General features: G+C 38.0%; 1 protein-coding gene across 1 annotated transcript in view; it reads left to right on the top strand.

Annotated features, from left to right (window-relative positions):
* Window positions 1-15990, top strand: part of PREX2 (phosphatidylinositol-3,4,5-trisphosphate dependent Rac exchange factor 2) — a 149210-nt gene that overhangs the window by 59709 nt on the left and 73511 nt on the right. The window contains exons 12-18 of the mRNA XM_063130819.1: window positions 3776-3879; window positions 5413-5462; window positions 8445-8520; window positions 10719-10791; window positions 13629-13771; window positions 14052-14144; window positions 15096-15244. Coding sequence (XP_062986889.1) covers window positions 3776-3879; window positions 5413-5462; window positions 8445-8520; window positions 10719-10791; window positions 13629-13771; window positions 14052-14144; window positions 15096-15244 — 688 coding nt within the window. The remainder of the gene's footprint in view (window positions 1-3775; window positions 3880-5412; window positions 5463-8444; window positions 8521-10718; window positions 10792-13628; window positions 13772-14051; window positions 14145-15095; window positions 15245-15990) is intronic.

A 15990-nucleotide genomic window follows, 5' to 3' on the forward strand; every position in this document is an offset into this window, starting at 1 on the left:
AGAGAGCTGGAGGCTTTTGAACAAGATTCTATCTTGTCCTCCTTTTCGCATAACTACATGAAGCAGCTGGAAGAGATTCTGGAGTTCAGTGTCATCAAATGTGCTGATAACAGTGACATGAGGGATTCCCTGAACCAATGGCTGGATCCAATCAGAACTTTGTGCAGGCGCTCCAGGCCCGCCACCAGCAGTGTGTGTGCAGCTGGCTCTGCCACTAGTAGACATGATGTAGTCCTTCTGGGGGCAAGCTCCAAAACGAGGAGAAATTAGCGCTTCCACTCATTTTGGCGCTTGCTCCAGCTGCTTCAGTCCTGCCCCCTGCTGCCAGCGGAACTAGTGCAGCCACTTAACGGTCTCATTGGATTTAACCCACTAATAGGATAGATGAGGGCTAATAAATTGAAGTACAACACAGATAGGACTGAGTTTATGGTGAGTGAGTCAGCTGATACGAAGGTTGGTGGGAGGGAAGTGGTTGATGGGGTCATGGTCCTTCTGAAATATGAGGTTCATAGCTTGTGGATGGTCCCTGGTTCCAGCTTTGATGTTGGCTTTTCAAGTGGTATGTATGGCCAAGCATAACTCTTTGCAGATACACCTGGGGCACCACCTCCACCCTCTCCTGGACAACAGAAATTTTGCTATCATGATCGATTCATAGAATCATAGAATAGCAGAGTTGGAAGGGACCTACAAGGCCATCGAGTCCAACCCCCTGCTCAATGCAGGAATCCACCCTGAAGCATCCCTGACAGATGCTTGTCCAGCTGCCTCTTGAAGGCCTCTAGTGTGGGAGAGCCCACAACCTCCCTAGGTAACTGATTCCATTGTCGTACTGCTTTTAGTAATTCCTTAGTAATCCCTAGGCTGGACTATTGGTAATACACTTGACATGGAGATACCTTTGAAATGTGTTCAGAAATCATGTTTCTTCCAAAATGCTGTGGCAAGCCTACTGAATAGCACCTGTAGGAAAAAAAACACCTATACTCAAAGAGTTGCAAAGGTTACAAGAACATTTCTGGACATAATTCCAAGTGGTGGTTTGGGATGTTAAACCCCTAACAGCTGAGGAGAGAAGTGATTGCCCATATCTAAGTTGGCTATTTGTTCACTTTCCCACCTGTCACTCCTGCACTACCCTAAATAGTCTCAGTCCCAACTGTCTGAAGGAGTGCATCTTCCCATACACTCCCCCTGTACTTTAAGCTTGGCCATTGCAGACACCTTTGCCATTTGAGGTGTAGCGGGTATGAGGTGTCATAATGAGGTGTTATGATGACATTTTCCATCATGACACCATCATCTATAGAACTCCTTACTTTGGGAGACCCGGTTGTCAATCTCACTTTCTGTATTCAGTCAAAACCTACCTTAATGGAATGACCCTTCCCCTTGCAGATTATAAATTCTGGTAACTATTGCTTTTTAAATTACTGCTTTTAGATGACAGAATTTTTGTTCTATGTTGCTGCTTAGATTTATTTCTGGTGCTAAATGTTTTGATTGTAATTGTTGTTTTAATTTATCTGTTTTATTATTACAAGCCACTTCAGAGGTAATGGTCTTGTCTGGAAAGTGGAATATAAATGCAAATAATACATATTATTCCGTTATTGCATAATTGGTAAACTGCCTAACCTTAAAACTGCCTAACCTTAAAACCGCCTAACCTTAAAAATGTACCATCATTCTTCATCTGATTAAATTGAATGTAACTTTTCATCAGAGAAACTCAAATAAATCAACCCTATTGGATTACATCATATTCATGTAGCTCTGTGACCACGCAATTAATGTAAAAAAAGAAGAGAGGATAATGTTTGGATATACATTAATTAAAGTAAACAGCACTGAGAAAAATCTGATTTTGTAACATAGCTATAGTCTAAAAGTGTTTTAATATTGAAAGTAATTACTGTTTTCTTATGCCTGTCTGTGTTTATGTGTTCTATAGAAACATTTTGTCACAAGAAAGATTTTGATGTCAAGGCTGCAACTTCTTTTAAATTGTACATACAATTCAATCTTAGGCTGACCCAACAGAGATTTAATGAACATTTTATGAGCTCTTTAATTATTTTAGAACATAGAAGTTTGAGTCAGACATACTACTTTTATTGGCAGCTGTGTTTGCCACAGGAATAGAATTCTTAAAATAAAGTTGAATGAACCATCTGTTTTTGAACAGAGAAAGGGAGAATGGATGTGTGTTTGAGACAGAGTCAAGTTTACATTACAGTTGTATTTTATATTGGAGGTTTGCTACACCCAGCTTTAATTATATATTTTAAGGAATGTATTATTATTTATTGGGTTAAACCTGCACACTGCATCAAATATTGTTTGTTAATAATGGGGTAAACTCAGAACTATTATGAAGATTGTGGGTGGTATTTTTGATTGTTTGCTTGTTTTCCTTAACTTGTATCTAGGCATAATCACATCAAATGAATGCATACTCACATACACATACACATACACATACACATACACATACACATACACACACACACACTGAGTGCATAATATGTATATTTTATGTACTATTAGAAGTCTTGTTTGGTATCTTAGATAACTTCAAGCCATTAATTAGTAAGCACAGCTGTCTTTTTTTAAAAAAAAATACATTGCTGATAAGAAATGCAAGATAAGAAATGCCAACTTCCTATCACTACAACAAAGAGCTTCGTACTAGATAATTATTTCAATATTACAGATGAATAAATCAATCTGGACCACAAACCAAGGATGATCAACATGCAGCTTGTTTCTTCCTTTTCACAGCACTCCCTCTTAAACAACTCCAGATGCTGCATATAATTGTTTTTCCTGCTGTTACTACCCCATCCTTTTGTTCACTCTTTCTCATGTGCTGTTTCCTGCTTTGAAAAGGCTCTGCGAACCAGCACACACACACACACACACACACACACACCCTGATAGCTTCTGTGAGCCAAGATGGATATAGAAGTGAAACCTGAACCTGATGGATGTCCCTTTAAAGTATGCTATGCGTGAAAATGTAGAGGAGTAGCAAAGTTGTGACAAAGGAGAGAAAGTTCATTTGTTAATATTGGTCAAAGTGTGACCAGAGAGAAGGGATAGGATTAAACAAATGCAATATATAATGATGGGTAAGATTTCTTTGTTTTGATTCAGAATGCATCCTAAAATGGGTTAATCTGGACTTAATTTGGATTAAGTCTGAATTAGCTCATTTTAAAGTCCACCAAGAACAAGGCCTTGTCACGGCCTCAATTATATCTTCAGGTTCATGATGAAGCCCATAAGCACACACACCCACCTTATAAAATTCCCTGACCTCTTTTCCAGCAGCAGTTCTGAGAAAGGCTGCTAAGAGGAAGGCTGTTTTTTGGGCTTTCATTAGCAGCTTTCCATAAAGCGACTTTCCAGCACAAAGATCCCTGAGAACATTAGTGTGAACTGGGAAGATCCTGATGGTAAGGTTTAGGCCATAATGAAGGCCTGCAGAAGAACTCCATGATTAGGATGAATCATAAGTATAAGTATACATTCCTGGATTGTGAATAGGAAGAGATATGGAGAACATAATAGAAAGCTCACTAACATGTCACCTTGGTAAGGTGCAGCATTGAAAAAGGCAAAACACTTAATACATACCTGTAGTGGGATAGTTCATAGTCCTAGCATGCATGTATTTTCTTTACATAGTTCCATGTATTTCTTTTATGTGTTAAAGCTATAGAATTTATTTATATGAAGCAAACCTTTATATTTGCTTTTGCTTTAGTTACCGACAAGCACCAATTTAAACCTGAGCACATGCTCTACAGATTTCGTTATGATGATGGCACATACTATCCAAGAAGTGAAATGCAAGATGTGATTTCAAAGGTAGGAGTCTTCTAATGTCATAGTATAGATTATAAATTCTGGTTAAAGCCATGCAGTTGTACTTCACTTTGGTTAAATTCTACTATCTGTTGTCAGCACCTATTAATGTGAATCAAATTGAATTTTGCACACATGATGTGCAAAAAAGTAATTTGATAAAATATAATATATCTAACAAACATTATATGAGCTTTACAGAACTACATGAGCCACAATGAATAGTTTGTGGACTAGAAGATAAATTGTCATGTCATGTAATACACAACTCCACTTTGATTTTGTATAGGAAAAATAAAGAGGTTTCTATTTTTTATGGGATCTAGTAAGTTTATCTGTGTTTTGCTATTTTTAAGTTTAAATGTATGTTAGTGTTCTTTCATTGCATAATGTATAATATTTATTTGTTGAAGTAACTGAAGGCATATGAAGATATAGTGGCTGCGTTCAAACATAATGATAAGCCATGAATCCTGCCTTATTAAACCACAATCTAAATTAACTGTGTGCTAGTGCACAAAGCCTGCCCACTCCTGCTTTGCACCATCCTTCATGGAAATGGATAATAAACCAGGCAGATGTAGCTTAGTGTGATGTCCATGCCCAGGATTATACTTTATTGGGTCTAAACAAGCCAGGATTTATAAGTCAACAACAAACCCTGGTTTCCCTCCTTCTGTGCCCATTAGTAAGTGTTTAGGCCCTCCCTTTGATTGCTGCTCAGAGGCTGAGGTTTAATGGTACATCCCATCCCCCCCGACATTCCAGACACGTTGGTACATTTTGAATGATCCATTTCTGAAACATAATGTACTTAAAAAATATATATTTTTGAATAATGATGTGCTTTTTCAGAAGATTTGGTTATTACAATATTTGAAATATTTACTGGGCTTCTTAAAGATTTTGAATCACCTCAATGTTAATTTTTCATTTAATTTGCTGTGAATGTCTGGACAATATTATTTTTAGGTGAATACAATCAGAAGCAGAGATCTGCTTTCAGATGCATGCATTTGACTGAAAATATAGTACTTCTGTTATTGCTACATTAAAAATACATTCATCCTCACACACAATGAACCTGCTTGTGTATAAGAAAAAACTCTTAAAGGGAGACTGAGAAACCTGTTCTGTAGTTCACTGGGCCCAGGAAGGGCCTTTTCTCATTCTTGGTAGGTAGCTCAGTAGGGTGGGGAAATTTGCAAGAGGGAGCAATTGAAAGATAATCTTGCTATTTTATACCAAAATGACAAATATGAGAAATGCCTACATTCAAAGATTCATCAACTAATCAATAGTTATTTTTGGGTGGTGGCAACTATGTGGGAATTCCTAGCCTTTAAAATAATACCTTAGAGCATATAAAGTTGTATATGAGTGTTGCTTGACTTCTTTTCACTTTATTACTGCAATTTAAGGTAATATATTGAATATGTATTATTTTGAGCTGATTTGTTTTTGTACTAGTGTTTATTAGTTTTATCTGATTCTGAGTAATGTAAATTTAACATTAAACCTATTTACCTCTAACAGGGTGTAAGATTATATTGTCGTCTACACAGTCTATTTACCCCTGTGGTAAGGTAGGTTTTGTTTTCAGACTTGTTGTTTCAAAAGATTAGACTGTAGTTGCAACCCATATATGTAGGACTAAAGATTCATAAGTGTGTTGATAATGGAGTTGTAGATAAAGACTGAGGTAGAGTTGTTGCAGTAGAACAGAGCTGCAACAATGGTAACCTCATAAATAGTGCAAGAATAATGAAAGGATAAACTGGAGAAGCCACTTTGTCCCTGGAGGTGCTCTACTACCTTACGTGGGCACCTCACCCTGCAAGCCTTTTAGCCCAGCTGGTCTTGACAACATGCTTCCCTAACAAAATAGCTGGTATCGCATGAATAATGTCAAATTCTCTCTGGCAGCCCTTGAACTTTCAAAATGGAAGCGCAGGGCTACGAGAAGGGGTTGTTTTACAAACAGTGGAGGCAATGTGTGCCTAACAAATTACAAAGCTTTTTCAAACGCAGAGGTTTTCTTCTTTTGAGCTCTGTTAGTCTTTCAAGCTAGTGCTACGCTCACACTTCGAATGCACCGGCTTGGATACTCCTCCTCTTTGCATGCTGGATATTTAACATTTGCATAGACAGCCTACATCTATAGAGTCCAACAATGCACAGACCAATTTTGCACAATCAGAATATCTCAGTTTTGTGGTGATCATATCATGTGGGTTAGGTCTACCTTTATAGGACTGTGTATACGTGTAGGTCCCAATGCAAACATGACATCCAAGCTGTGAAAATCAGCTGGCTGTAAGAGCATCTCCAAGTGCAAGCAGACCTTTTAACCTTTGTAAACCACTCAGAGGGCTTCGGCTATAGGGCAGTATATAAATGTAATAAATATAAATAAATAAATGAGAACAATCTTATTGATGGCCTGGATCACATTCTCATTAAAAGCAGAGATCAGGACCTTAGTAGGACTGCCAGCTAAAACAGCAGGAAACTTCCCAAGAGACCGCAGGAAACCATAAGCTTCCGATGGTGGACCATTAAATTTGGTCTTCCATTCCTGCAAGGGCTGGGGGTGGCCAAGAGGTCAAACTTGATCAGATAAGGATCTCTCCATGACAGCAGAGCTGTTACTGGCCCTGCTACCCATAGATGAGCCTTCTCTACAATGGAACAGAAAAACAGATCCAGTGTGTGTTCCACCACAGATGTTGGACTAGACATTATCTGAGATAGGATTGTGGTTTTCGTATAAGGAAAGATTTTGAGGGGCTTTTTAGCGATGAAAAAAGGGAGTGTGATAAAGGGGGATAAAATTATGCATGATGTGGATAAAATAGATGGGAGTCATTATCATTTCTTATAATACTAGAACCCAGGTTGTCACTGTGTTGTTGTTGTTGTTGTTGAAATTTATATCCCACCTTTCCACCAAAAATGTGTCAAGGTGTCATTCATGAAGCTAGATGGTAGGAAACAGTTAAACTGAAATTCACTACCTTAAAGAGTAGTGATGACCACTAAATTGGGCAACTTTAAAAGGGAATTGATAAATTCATCAATTTATCAATTGGTGGCTAACTAGCCATGATGGTGATATACATTTCTTCTGGTATCAGAGGTGATATGCCTCTGAATACTAGTTGCTGGGGAGTATGACAAGGAGAGTACTATAGACCTGCATGTAGGTTTTCCATAGGTATCGGATTGGAACAGAATGCTGGACAAGAGAGGGCATTGTTCTGACGCAGCAGGGCTCTTCTTATGTTCTTCTAATTTTATAAACTCCTTTTGATTAAATATCAGTTAATCAGTATCAGTCAATAAAACGTATACCCTTCTATTCCCTATTCCTACCCTACATCATACTATTTAATCAAGAACAGGAGCTGTTTGCTAAATGTAGTATCTTTTTTCAGTGCATGCCAATGCATTTGTTTTATAATAGTTTTGGACATTTTCACAACTTTAAGAGTGTAATTTCCCTTTCTTCTGAAGATGATGTGTGCTGGTCCAAGTAGGTTGTTCGTCACATTTTTCTATGACAGGGCTCCTATATCTTTAACACCTACGTAACTGCTAGGAGTTCAACAGTAAAATGGTTTCCTATTACTGCATCCCCAGTAAGAAAAGAAAATTGTTTTCATGTCTAAACATTTTAAGCATAGACACCAATTATTTTTCCAGTATTAACTGTCCCTTTCCCACCCACCTCCAGTACATCTGCATCTAGTAACCTCTATTACATGGATACATTTTGAGCAAGAAATGATGAGGCAGCAATAACAACAGAGTTTAACCATAAGGATTATTAAGATCTAGAGCAGAGAATGAAATATATATTATAATTTCTTTCTTTCTTTCTTTCTTTATTTCATTCCTATACTGCCTCATAGCCAAAGCTCTCTGGGCAGTTTACAACAATTTATAAAAATGCAAAATACAACGTAATAAAATAATTCATAAAATTAAAACAATGTAAGCAGCTAAAACATATTTAAATAACCAAGATTTTTCCTAATAGACTTGTTCTAAAACAGATGCCTCATAATATACCATTATATCCCTGTACGTCAATAATCCCAGCCCTCTATTTTGCTCTTTCCTTCTCTAATACTTAAGTGAAAGTATTAATACTATTTTGCTCTTTCCTGTTCAAGACTTGAAAGAATCTTAAGAGTAAAGTTCTGAAATAAAATAAAATAAAAACACTACAACAGAATATGAGACAATATTTTCTCCCATTGGAGAGTGGGTGGAGGAGAAGTAATATTCAAACAGGACTTCAATGGGCAGATTTTAGGCAACTGTTGGAAATAAGCAGATGTTAATTTTCTTTTTAAAATAAATTTCGTATCATAAGACTGGCATGCACTTAACCATTATAACCAGAGAAATGTTTTATTATCAGAAGCTAATAAAAATGGAAATGATTTTGGACAGGTTTAGCAACTGTTTAAATTAATTATGTGTTGTGTTATGTATGGTACTCAATAAATGTCAAATGTGTATATCTGGGAGTGAATTTTTTGTATGTTTTCCTCCCCCAGAGATAAAGATTACCACCTAAGAACCTACAAATCTGTAGTCATGGCTAATAAATTGATAGACTGGCTAATTGCACAGGTAGGACAGTGCTTCAAAGCACATAAAGTTTATTAAAAATGGAATGTATACATTTATTCCTGTATATGGAATATATACAGATATTTAATAAAGATTTTTTTTCATGACATATACCTTAGTTTGTAACTCTATATACGTGTCACCCAAGGCTTGCATAAGCATCGGGCATTCTTGGCCAGCTACTAGGGCTCTAGTATTCCAGAAGAACCCACTTTAGATGCCAGATGCACTCCACCTCCCTTTTCCCCGGCACAGTAGTCCAAGCAGGCCCTGGCAGCTGGGTTTAGCCTCGTTTTTAATTTCCCACAATGCTCCAACAAAGGGTTTCTCTGGGGCATTGTGGGAAATGAAAAATAGTGTTTGGTGCTGCTTAGAGTCCTGCTGCTATCTCTTCCCACTGTCATGTAAGCCCACCAGGATCCACCTACAGAGGATTCCCCATCCCAGAGTGCTTGAACTGAGCCCGAGTCCTGACCTGAGCTGCTCTGATGTTTCCATTCTTTCTAACAAAGTTTGCTATGAATCTGGAAAGCTTTCTTAATTCCACTGCAAACTAAATTAGTCCAGAATAAGGTACATTTAATCTAGTTTATATCTCCTAAATGGATCTCTCTCTCTCTCTCTCTCTCTCTCTCTCTCTAAGAGAAAGAACATATAGATTTTTAAAAGTGACAATATCTCTTGAATTATGAATATTGAATATTGCTGAAACCTAAGTTTTAAAAAAGGATTTTGGGTGGGGCTGTATAAGGGCCTTGCTAGACCACGGGTCAGTGCGGTGCGATGCCCATGCTCATCCCTGTGCGTCCAAATGACGCACAGGGGATCCTGGAGCCGCCCTGGCACTGCACTAACCAAAACTGCCTGTGGCGCGGTTCTTCCCACGGTCCCGGCTTCAGGTCGGGCTGAGGCCAGGACCGCATGTGTGTGGAAGGTCCGCCGCTTTTCCTGGCTACCGCACTTATGCGCAAGTAGCTGGGAAAAGACACGGATGGGTCACAGTGCTCCCGCCGCCGCTGAGTCCCCGGCCTCCATTTCCCACCCACCCCATGTCGCTGGCCTGTGTTGGCCTCTGCCGCTGAGTCCCCAGTCTGTGATGGCTGGCGCTGCCATGTCATCGGCCTATGTTGGCCTCCGCCGCCGAGTGCGGGGAAATTGTGGGTGGGGGATCGGACATCGTGGGGGGACAGGTGGGGGAAGGCGAATGGGGCCAGGGGATTGGACATCGCGGGGTTGGGGGGAAGGAGAATGGGGCTGGGGGATCGGACATTGTGGGCGGGGAAGGAGAATGGGGCCGGGGGATCGGAGATCGCGGGAGGGAAGGAGAACGAGGCCGGGGAGGGGAGAAGGAGACTTTAAAAAACAAAACAAAAAAAAACCTACTTACCTGTCCTGGCTCCTGTGCTGCTGCTGCCTCTTTAAAAATAAAAAATGGCGGCCGCGACGGCTCTCCTCCAGAGCTCGTTGCGGCTCCGGTCTGAATAAGGGCAAGATCTCGTGTTATTCCTAACGCAAGATCTCCCCTCCTCTCCTCCAGATTATCACACAGGTATAGCAAGGCCCTAATTGAAACAAAACATTACTAAGACATTGAACATATATTACATGCTTCTGTACTGACAGTGATCCACAAGTTCATATTTTTGTCTGGAGGTAAGCAATATAAAGCATACAGCTGGCATTTGCCCCCCAAGCCTTTTGCCCCCAAGTCTTTTGCCCCAATAAATGGCTACTAGTCCTGATGGCTATATGCTACCTCCAGAATCAGAGGCAGCATGCCTATGCATAAGTGTTGCTGGGGAACATGGGTGGGAGGGTGCTGTTGCAGTCATGTCCTGGTCGACAGCTGGTTGGCAACTCTGTGAACAGAATGCTGGACTAGATGGACTCTTGGTCTGATCCGGAATGGCTCTTCTTATGTTCATCTATTCAGCATACGATGCTATAGAAATAGCCGATATTTTATGGGAGAGTATTTGAGCTGACAGAGTAAATACAAGTATGTATATCTGACTTTTAAAATTGTAGTTACAGAGAGGTATGTTCATATATTTTATTGTTCCCAAAATAAGGTGGGACTAAAATAGTGGACATGTGCAATCCAGTTTCTGCACATGTAGCACAGGTGATGTGTAATAATTTTCCTGATTTAAAGTTGCAGCCCTTTATGTTTATATTGATGTGTACATTATTAACAGGGGGATTGCAGGACAAGAGAAGAAGCAATGATCTTTGGAATAGCACTTTGTGACAATGGATTTATGCACCATGGTAAGCAATGTTCATCCACTGAGTTCTTATTTTGGAATTCTGACTCTTCGACTAGATGCCATGTAAAGAGAGAGGTAATATGAGACATTGGTTACTTACCAAGGAGGTTCTGTCTGGGTTGATGTGCAGAAGACAACCCCAAATAGACTCTTCACATATCTGAGGAAATACTGGCTTCTAAGATCACTGGCTTCTGCATTTGCCTGGGTCAAGTCCTCTCCTAGGGTCATACAATATCTAGAGGCTCACTGTCTTCTGTGTACTCTTCTCTCTCTCTCTCTCTCCCCAATAGTTGTGTTTCTCTATTTATATACGATCTGAAGAGAAACCAGAGATCATGGCTATATGATCTATAGCCATGAATGGAACTGGCAGGGAAGAGCCTGGGACTAGTATACTAGGCAAAAATCTGATCACCTGGTTTGTGGGTAGTAGAGGAAGTTAACCCATTGTGTGTTGCTTTCTTCACAGAACAAACCTTCTTAGTGTTCCGTTCAGTAATAGGCTTTAATTCTTAGGGAAATTATATAATCTCTTTTTCTGCAGAAACCTGACAAACATCTTTCAGAGATATGGATTCTCCTGCCTTAGCATGGGGGTTTAGCAAGTGTAGTCCTTTGAACTCTGTGGCCCTATGTTAGAGCAAAGTAGGTTTATTGCAGTCTTGTTTGCACACCTATTTTAAAAAAACTCAGGACTCCATCAATGTGTGGTAAATTTACAAACCAAGAGTGCATATTTAGTATCTTTTAGTAGTTAAGGCATAACTTACCTTTATGAAATGATTCAGACTATGCATTCTTGATAAAAATATTAAAGAAGTGGCTTGCAGTAGATGACTGAGGTCTACCTTATCCAGGGTTGTTTGCAATGAGTCAGCAGACACTAAGTGGCCCCTGGAATTTCACCAGTGTCCATTCATAGACTTTTGTCTAATTTCTACCTCCTCCAGATATAAAAGATTTTGTTACATGATTGCATTCAGTGACATTTCCATCCTTTTCTTTATTATTAATTCAAAGGGGACAATTCCCAATGAAATTAATGGTTTATTTAATAGTTGGTCCCATCACAATTCATCAGGAAGTTCTTTTGAAGGAACCCCATTAAAATATATTGGGGCTATACAACAGCATACCACTGGTGAGGTGGGGATAGGCATAGGTTGTCACTGCTAAGCACCAACTAAGGGGCATGTCTTCTTCATTGGTTGGTCTCTTTTGGTATATGCAGACACAGGAATGACTGGAACCAGTGCCTGCTAAATAGACAGCAGTGGCTGCTGTGGACATCAGTTGATATACTACTTGACATTTAGCAACCATATGCTTGCCATAGTGATGCTTCAGTCACTTCTGTGTACATTGCTGCCACACAGTTCCAACAAATGTGGGCCCAGTTTCTTTCAGTCAGTGGTAGTAATGAAAATTAGAACAATGGAATAAAAAGTGGATTAAAGACAATAGAGTTTGTAGAGAGATGACGAAGTTTGAAGAGTTAATAGTAAATAAGAAAAAAGGTAAAGGAGGAAGTATAGTTTTAAAAGGGTTAATGAGCGAAATATATAAAATATTGTTAGAAAAGGAGTTAAGGGATAGTTCAGGGGAAATGGTATGGGAGACAGATTTGAAGGTACAAATAGGGCGACAGTGCTGGGAGGGACTGTGAAAACAAAGAGTGTTGAGAAGTATGTCAGTGAGAATAAAGGAGAATTATTTTAAAATTTTGTGGAGGTGGTACCTAACCCCTATTAGATTGAATAAGATAAATGAGCAATATTCAGCAAATTGTTGGAGAGGTTGTGGGGAAATAGGAACGTATTTACATATGTGGTGGGAATGCAAATATGTACAAAGATTATGGAAGATGGTGTTTTTAGAAATTGAAGAAATAGTGGGAATGAAAATAGATCAAACACTAAAGATTGCATTACTGTCACTATTTGAAGATTTAAAATGTGGGAAAGAAATTAAAGAGTTGATATCGAGTTTGCTGACTGCAGCAAGATTGATGGTAGCTAGGAACTGGAAGATTCAAGGGAATCTTGAATCAATATATTTTTAATATTCAATATATTTTTATTGAAGAATGGTATAAAGAAGTATGGGATATAACTATTAATGATAAATTGACTTGCAATATTAAGTGGAGAAAAGGCATAACTAAAATAAATGAGTTTGAAGGAATCTGGAAACAGTTCCTAATATTTGTGTTTACTAAGGGAAGTGGGAAACCGCCAGCGGAAGAAACGATAAGATTTTGGAATCAGGAATAGATCCCGAGGTGGGGGGTGCACTTTTATGTTAAGAATGATTATGCTGTGGTATGATATTTTATAGTTAATATCTATTCAACATCTATTTAGTATTATGTACTAGTTGTTTGATGTTGTTTTTTTTATTATTGTAATGTATGTATAATTAATGTAGAAAAATAAAAAATATTTATAAAAAAAGAAAAAGAAAAAAAGTGGTAGTAATGAAAGCCTTTGATGCCTTTATGAATGAAGGTATCAAAGCATCTTGGGTACAGCAACATATAACATGCAAACTTCCTCCACTAGGGTTACATGCAAAAAATGCTTTTTCCATAATTGAAATGATTTTTTGTATCCGATCAGTGTTTTACAGAATATACGAGGATAGATCCCTGCTCTGAGGCCCTTACAATCTAAAATTTGACATGGGAGACAACAGAGGAAGAGGGGAAGGAATAAACAGGGAAGCAATATGTGGTTGTTTACGTTGCATATGCGTAGGCTTAATCAAAATATCATGAAGTGAAATTAGTTTGTAGTATCAGAGTGAAATCATTCCTATTATTTGTGTATCAAACAGTGCTGGAAAAAAGTGAATTCAAAGACGAACCACTTCTCTTTCGTTTTTTTGCGGATGAAGAAATGGAAGGCTCGAACATGAAGCACAGGCTTATGAAACATGACTTAAAAGTAGTGGAAAATGTAGTAGCCAAATCACTACTGGTAAGTTTTTTAAAAAATGGAGTGTATATGTACGTGTGCATATTCTGGCAGCTTTCACTTAATTGTAACAAGTGAAGAAGGTCTGTCCTGCATTGCTGTTTATCAGCTTAAATCCCATTACAGCCCTGGACCTGTCTAGACTTCTTTTCCACTCTTCCCATATGCCAGTTTCTAGAAGAAGATAAGCAGCAGCATCTATTGGTAGGACAGTAACATAGACTGTAACATATCATTGTATGTTGGCTAGACATGACAATTCATATATTTTTGCTTTTTTCAGATTAAATCAACTGAAGGAAGCTACGGGTTCGGCTTGGAAGACAAAAACAAAGTGCCAATAATTAAAATAGTGGAGAAGGGATCAAATGCTGAGGTGATATAGGCTAATTCATAATCATGTGTATATTTTACGTCACAGATATGCCTGTCTGAAAATATGTTTTATATCTTTGAAAAGGCTCCCAGAGAGCTTTCCCATTAACTTCAGTATTGGTTAACTTCCCCAGTTACTGGATGTAACGAAAAGGTTTTGCTCCCATAGAAGTTCTATATATAAAATGGGAATCCCTGCACATAAAAGTTTCCTGGATTATCTGGTTAGAAAGTTAAGATATTTCATTTATGGGAGTATTGTTTCAAAATTAATTTCTATTTGTTTTAAATCATTACTCTTCAAAATAGAAATGAAACAATTGTTTGATTTTTATGACTTAACTGTATTTTTCAGGCTCAAGTTCCTTTACTTCATTGGGAAGGACCCAGTGATGTACTACTGCTATTGCTGTTGCACTAGTAGAAACCAACGCTTGTATAACAATAATAGCACTTGCTAACATGGATTTCCCAGGAAACTCAGCACATTAGCAAGTGCTATTGATGTTGTACGAGTATTGATTTCCACTAGTGCAATGTCAATAATACTACCAGTAGCACATTATTAGATCCTTCCCGTGATCTAATATTAGTCATGTTTTGGGATCATAGGTCTGTCCTATTACACAGATTTAGAAAGCATTTATGGAAATGCATTTTTCTCCAAAGTAAAGTGGTTTGCGGTATATGAAAGAGAAATCAAGATAATCTAGCTTTAATTTAATTTTTTAGTCACAGTTGTCAAGGCTTAAAAATTAACATAGCTATGTTTCCAATAATTCTGAACTTATAAAACATGTACTTTTAGCAGGGTTGCGTTGATTTTATAGTTGTGGGCATAAGTGTCATGGCAAGCCTTTCAACATCTTCCTCTGTATAAGCAAAGGATATTAATACATCGCTGGTTTTGTTAAAATAATTGCTTGTGCATGTTTCTTGTTTTCTTAACTAGATGGCAGGTCTGGAAGTTGGGAAAAAGATCTTTGCCATTAATGGTGACCTGGTTTTTCTGAGACCCTTCAATGAAGTGGATAGCTTTCTGAAAGCATGTTTAAGCAGCAGAAAGCCCCTCAGGGTACTTGTGAACACAAAACCCAGGGAGTAAGTTATTCCTTTGCTTTGGGAAATTGTAAAGATGCTGATCAAAGTACATAGCAAAAGCATACTCATAAATGCATTTAAGCAGGAAGGGTAGAAAAAAAACCCACTTTTGCAAAATTTTAAATGCCTAGAATAGGGGCTAAAGGCAACTGGATGAAAGGACTTATGACCTAATAAGCAATTTAAGTTCTTGGAATTTATCTAGTGTTGTTCCAGAATAATAATAATAATATTATTAGAGTAATGATCTACATATCAGGAAACTGTGAATAGATTTTATCTTTTTGTTAATCTTAAATGACATTTTATCTGTCAGCAACACAGAAATATTTAGGGTGTAATCTGATGCAAATTCAAATTCAAATTGTTACTTATTACGGTCGCAGACCAACAAAATCAACACCAAAACATGCAAAGAATCGATAAAGTGACATTAAAACAAAATACAGCTTAGTGAGTTACTTCTCTCAGAAGGATTGCAGCGTTATTTTTCTAATTTGCATTGAGGTCATGAGAAACTTAGATGCATATTTAGACAGAAAAAAAAGTCTTACAATTTCCAGCATTCCTCTAAACATGTGTTGGATTGTGCCCTTAATTAAACATTTAAAGAAGTCATTTTTTGAAACATATAAGCGGTGTTCTTTGCTTGTCTGCATTAGATTGAGTGTTTATTTTTTTCCTCAAAGTTAAGCTTTATTAATAGACTCTGCAATGCGTTCTTTGACACTTCCAGATAATTTTAA

Source organism: Elgaria multicarinata, chromosome 7 (genome assembly GCF_023053635.1).
Source record: "Elgaria multicarinata webbii isolate HBS135686 ecotype San Diego chromosome 7, rElgMul1.1.pri, whole genome shotgun sequence".
NCBI classification, from domain to species: domain Eukaryota; kingdom Metazoa; phylum Chordata; class Lepidosauria; order Squamata; family Anguidae; genus Elgaria; species Elgaria multicarinata.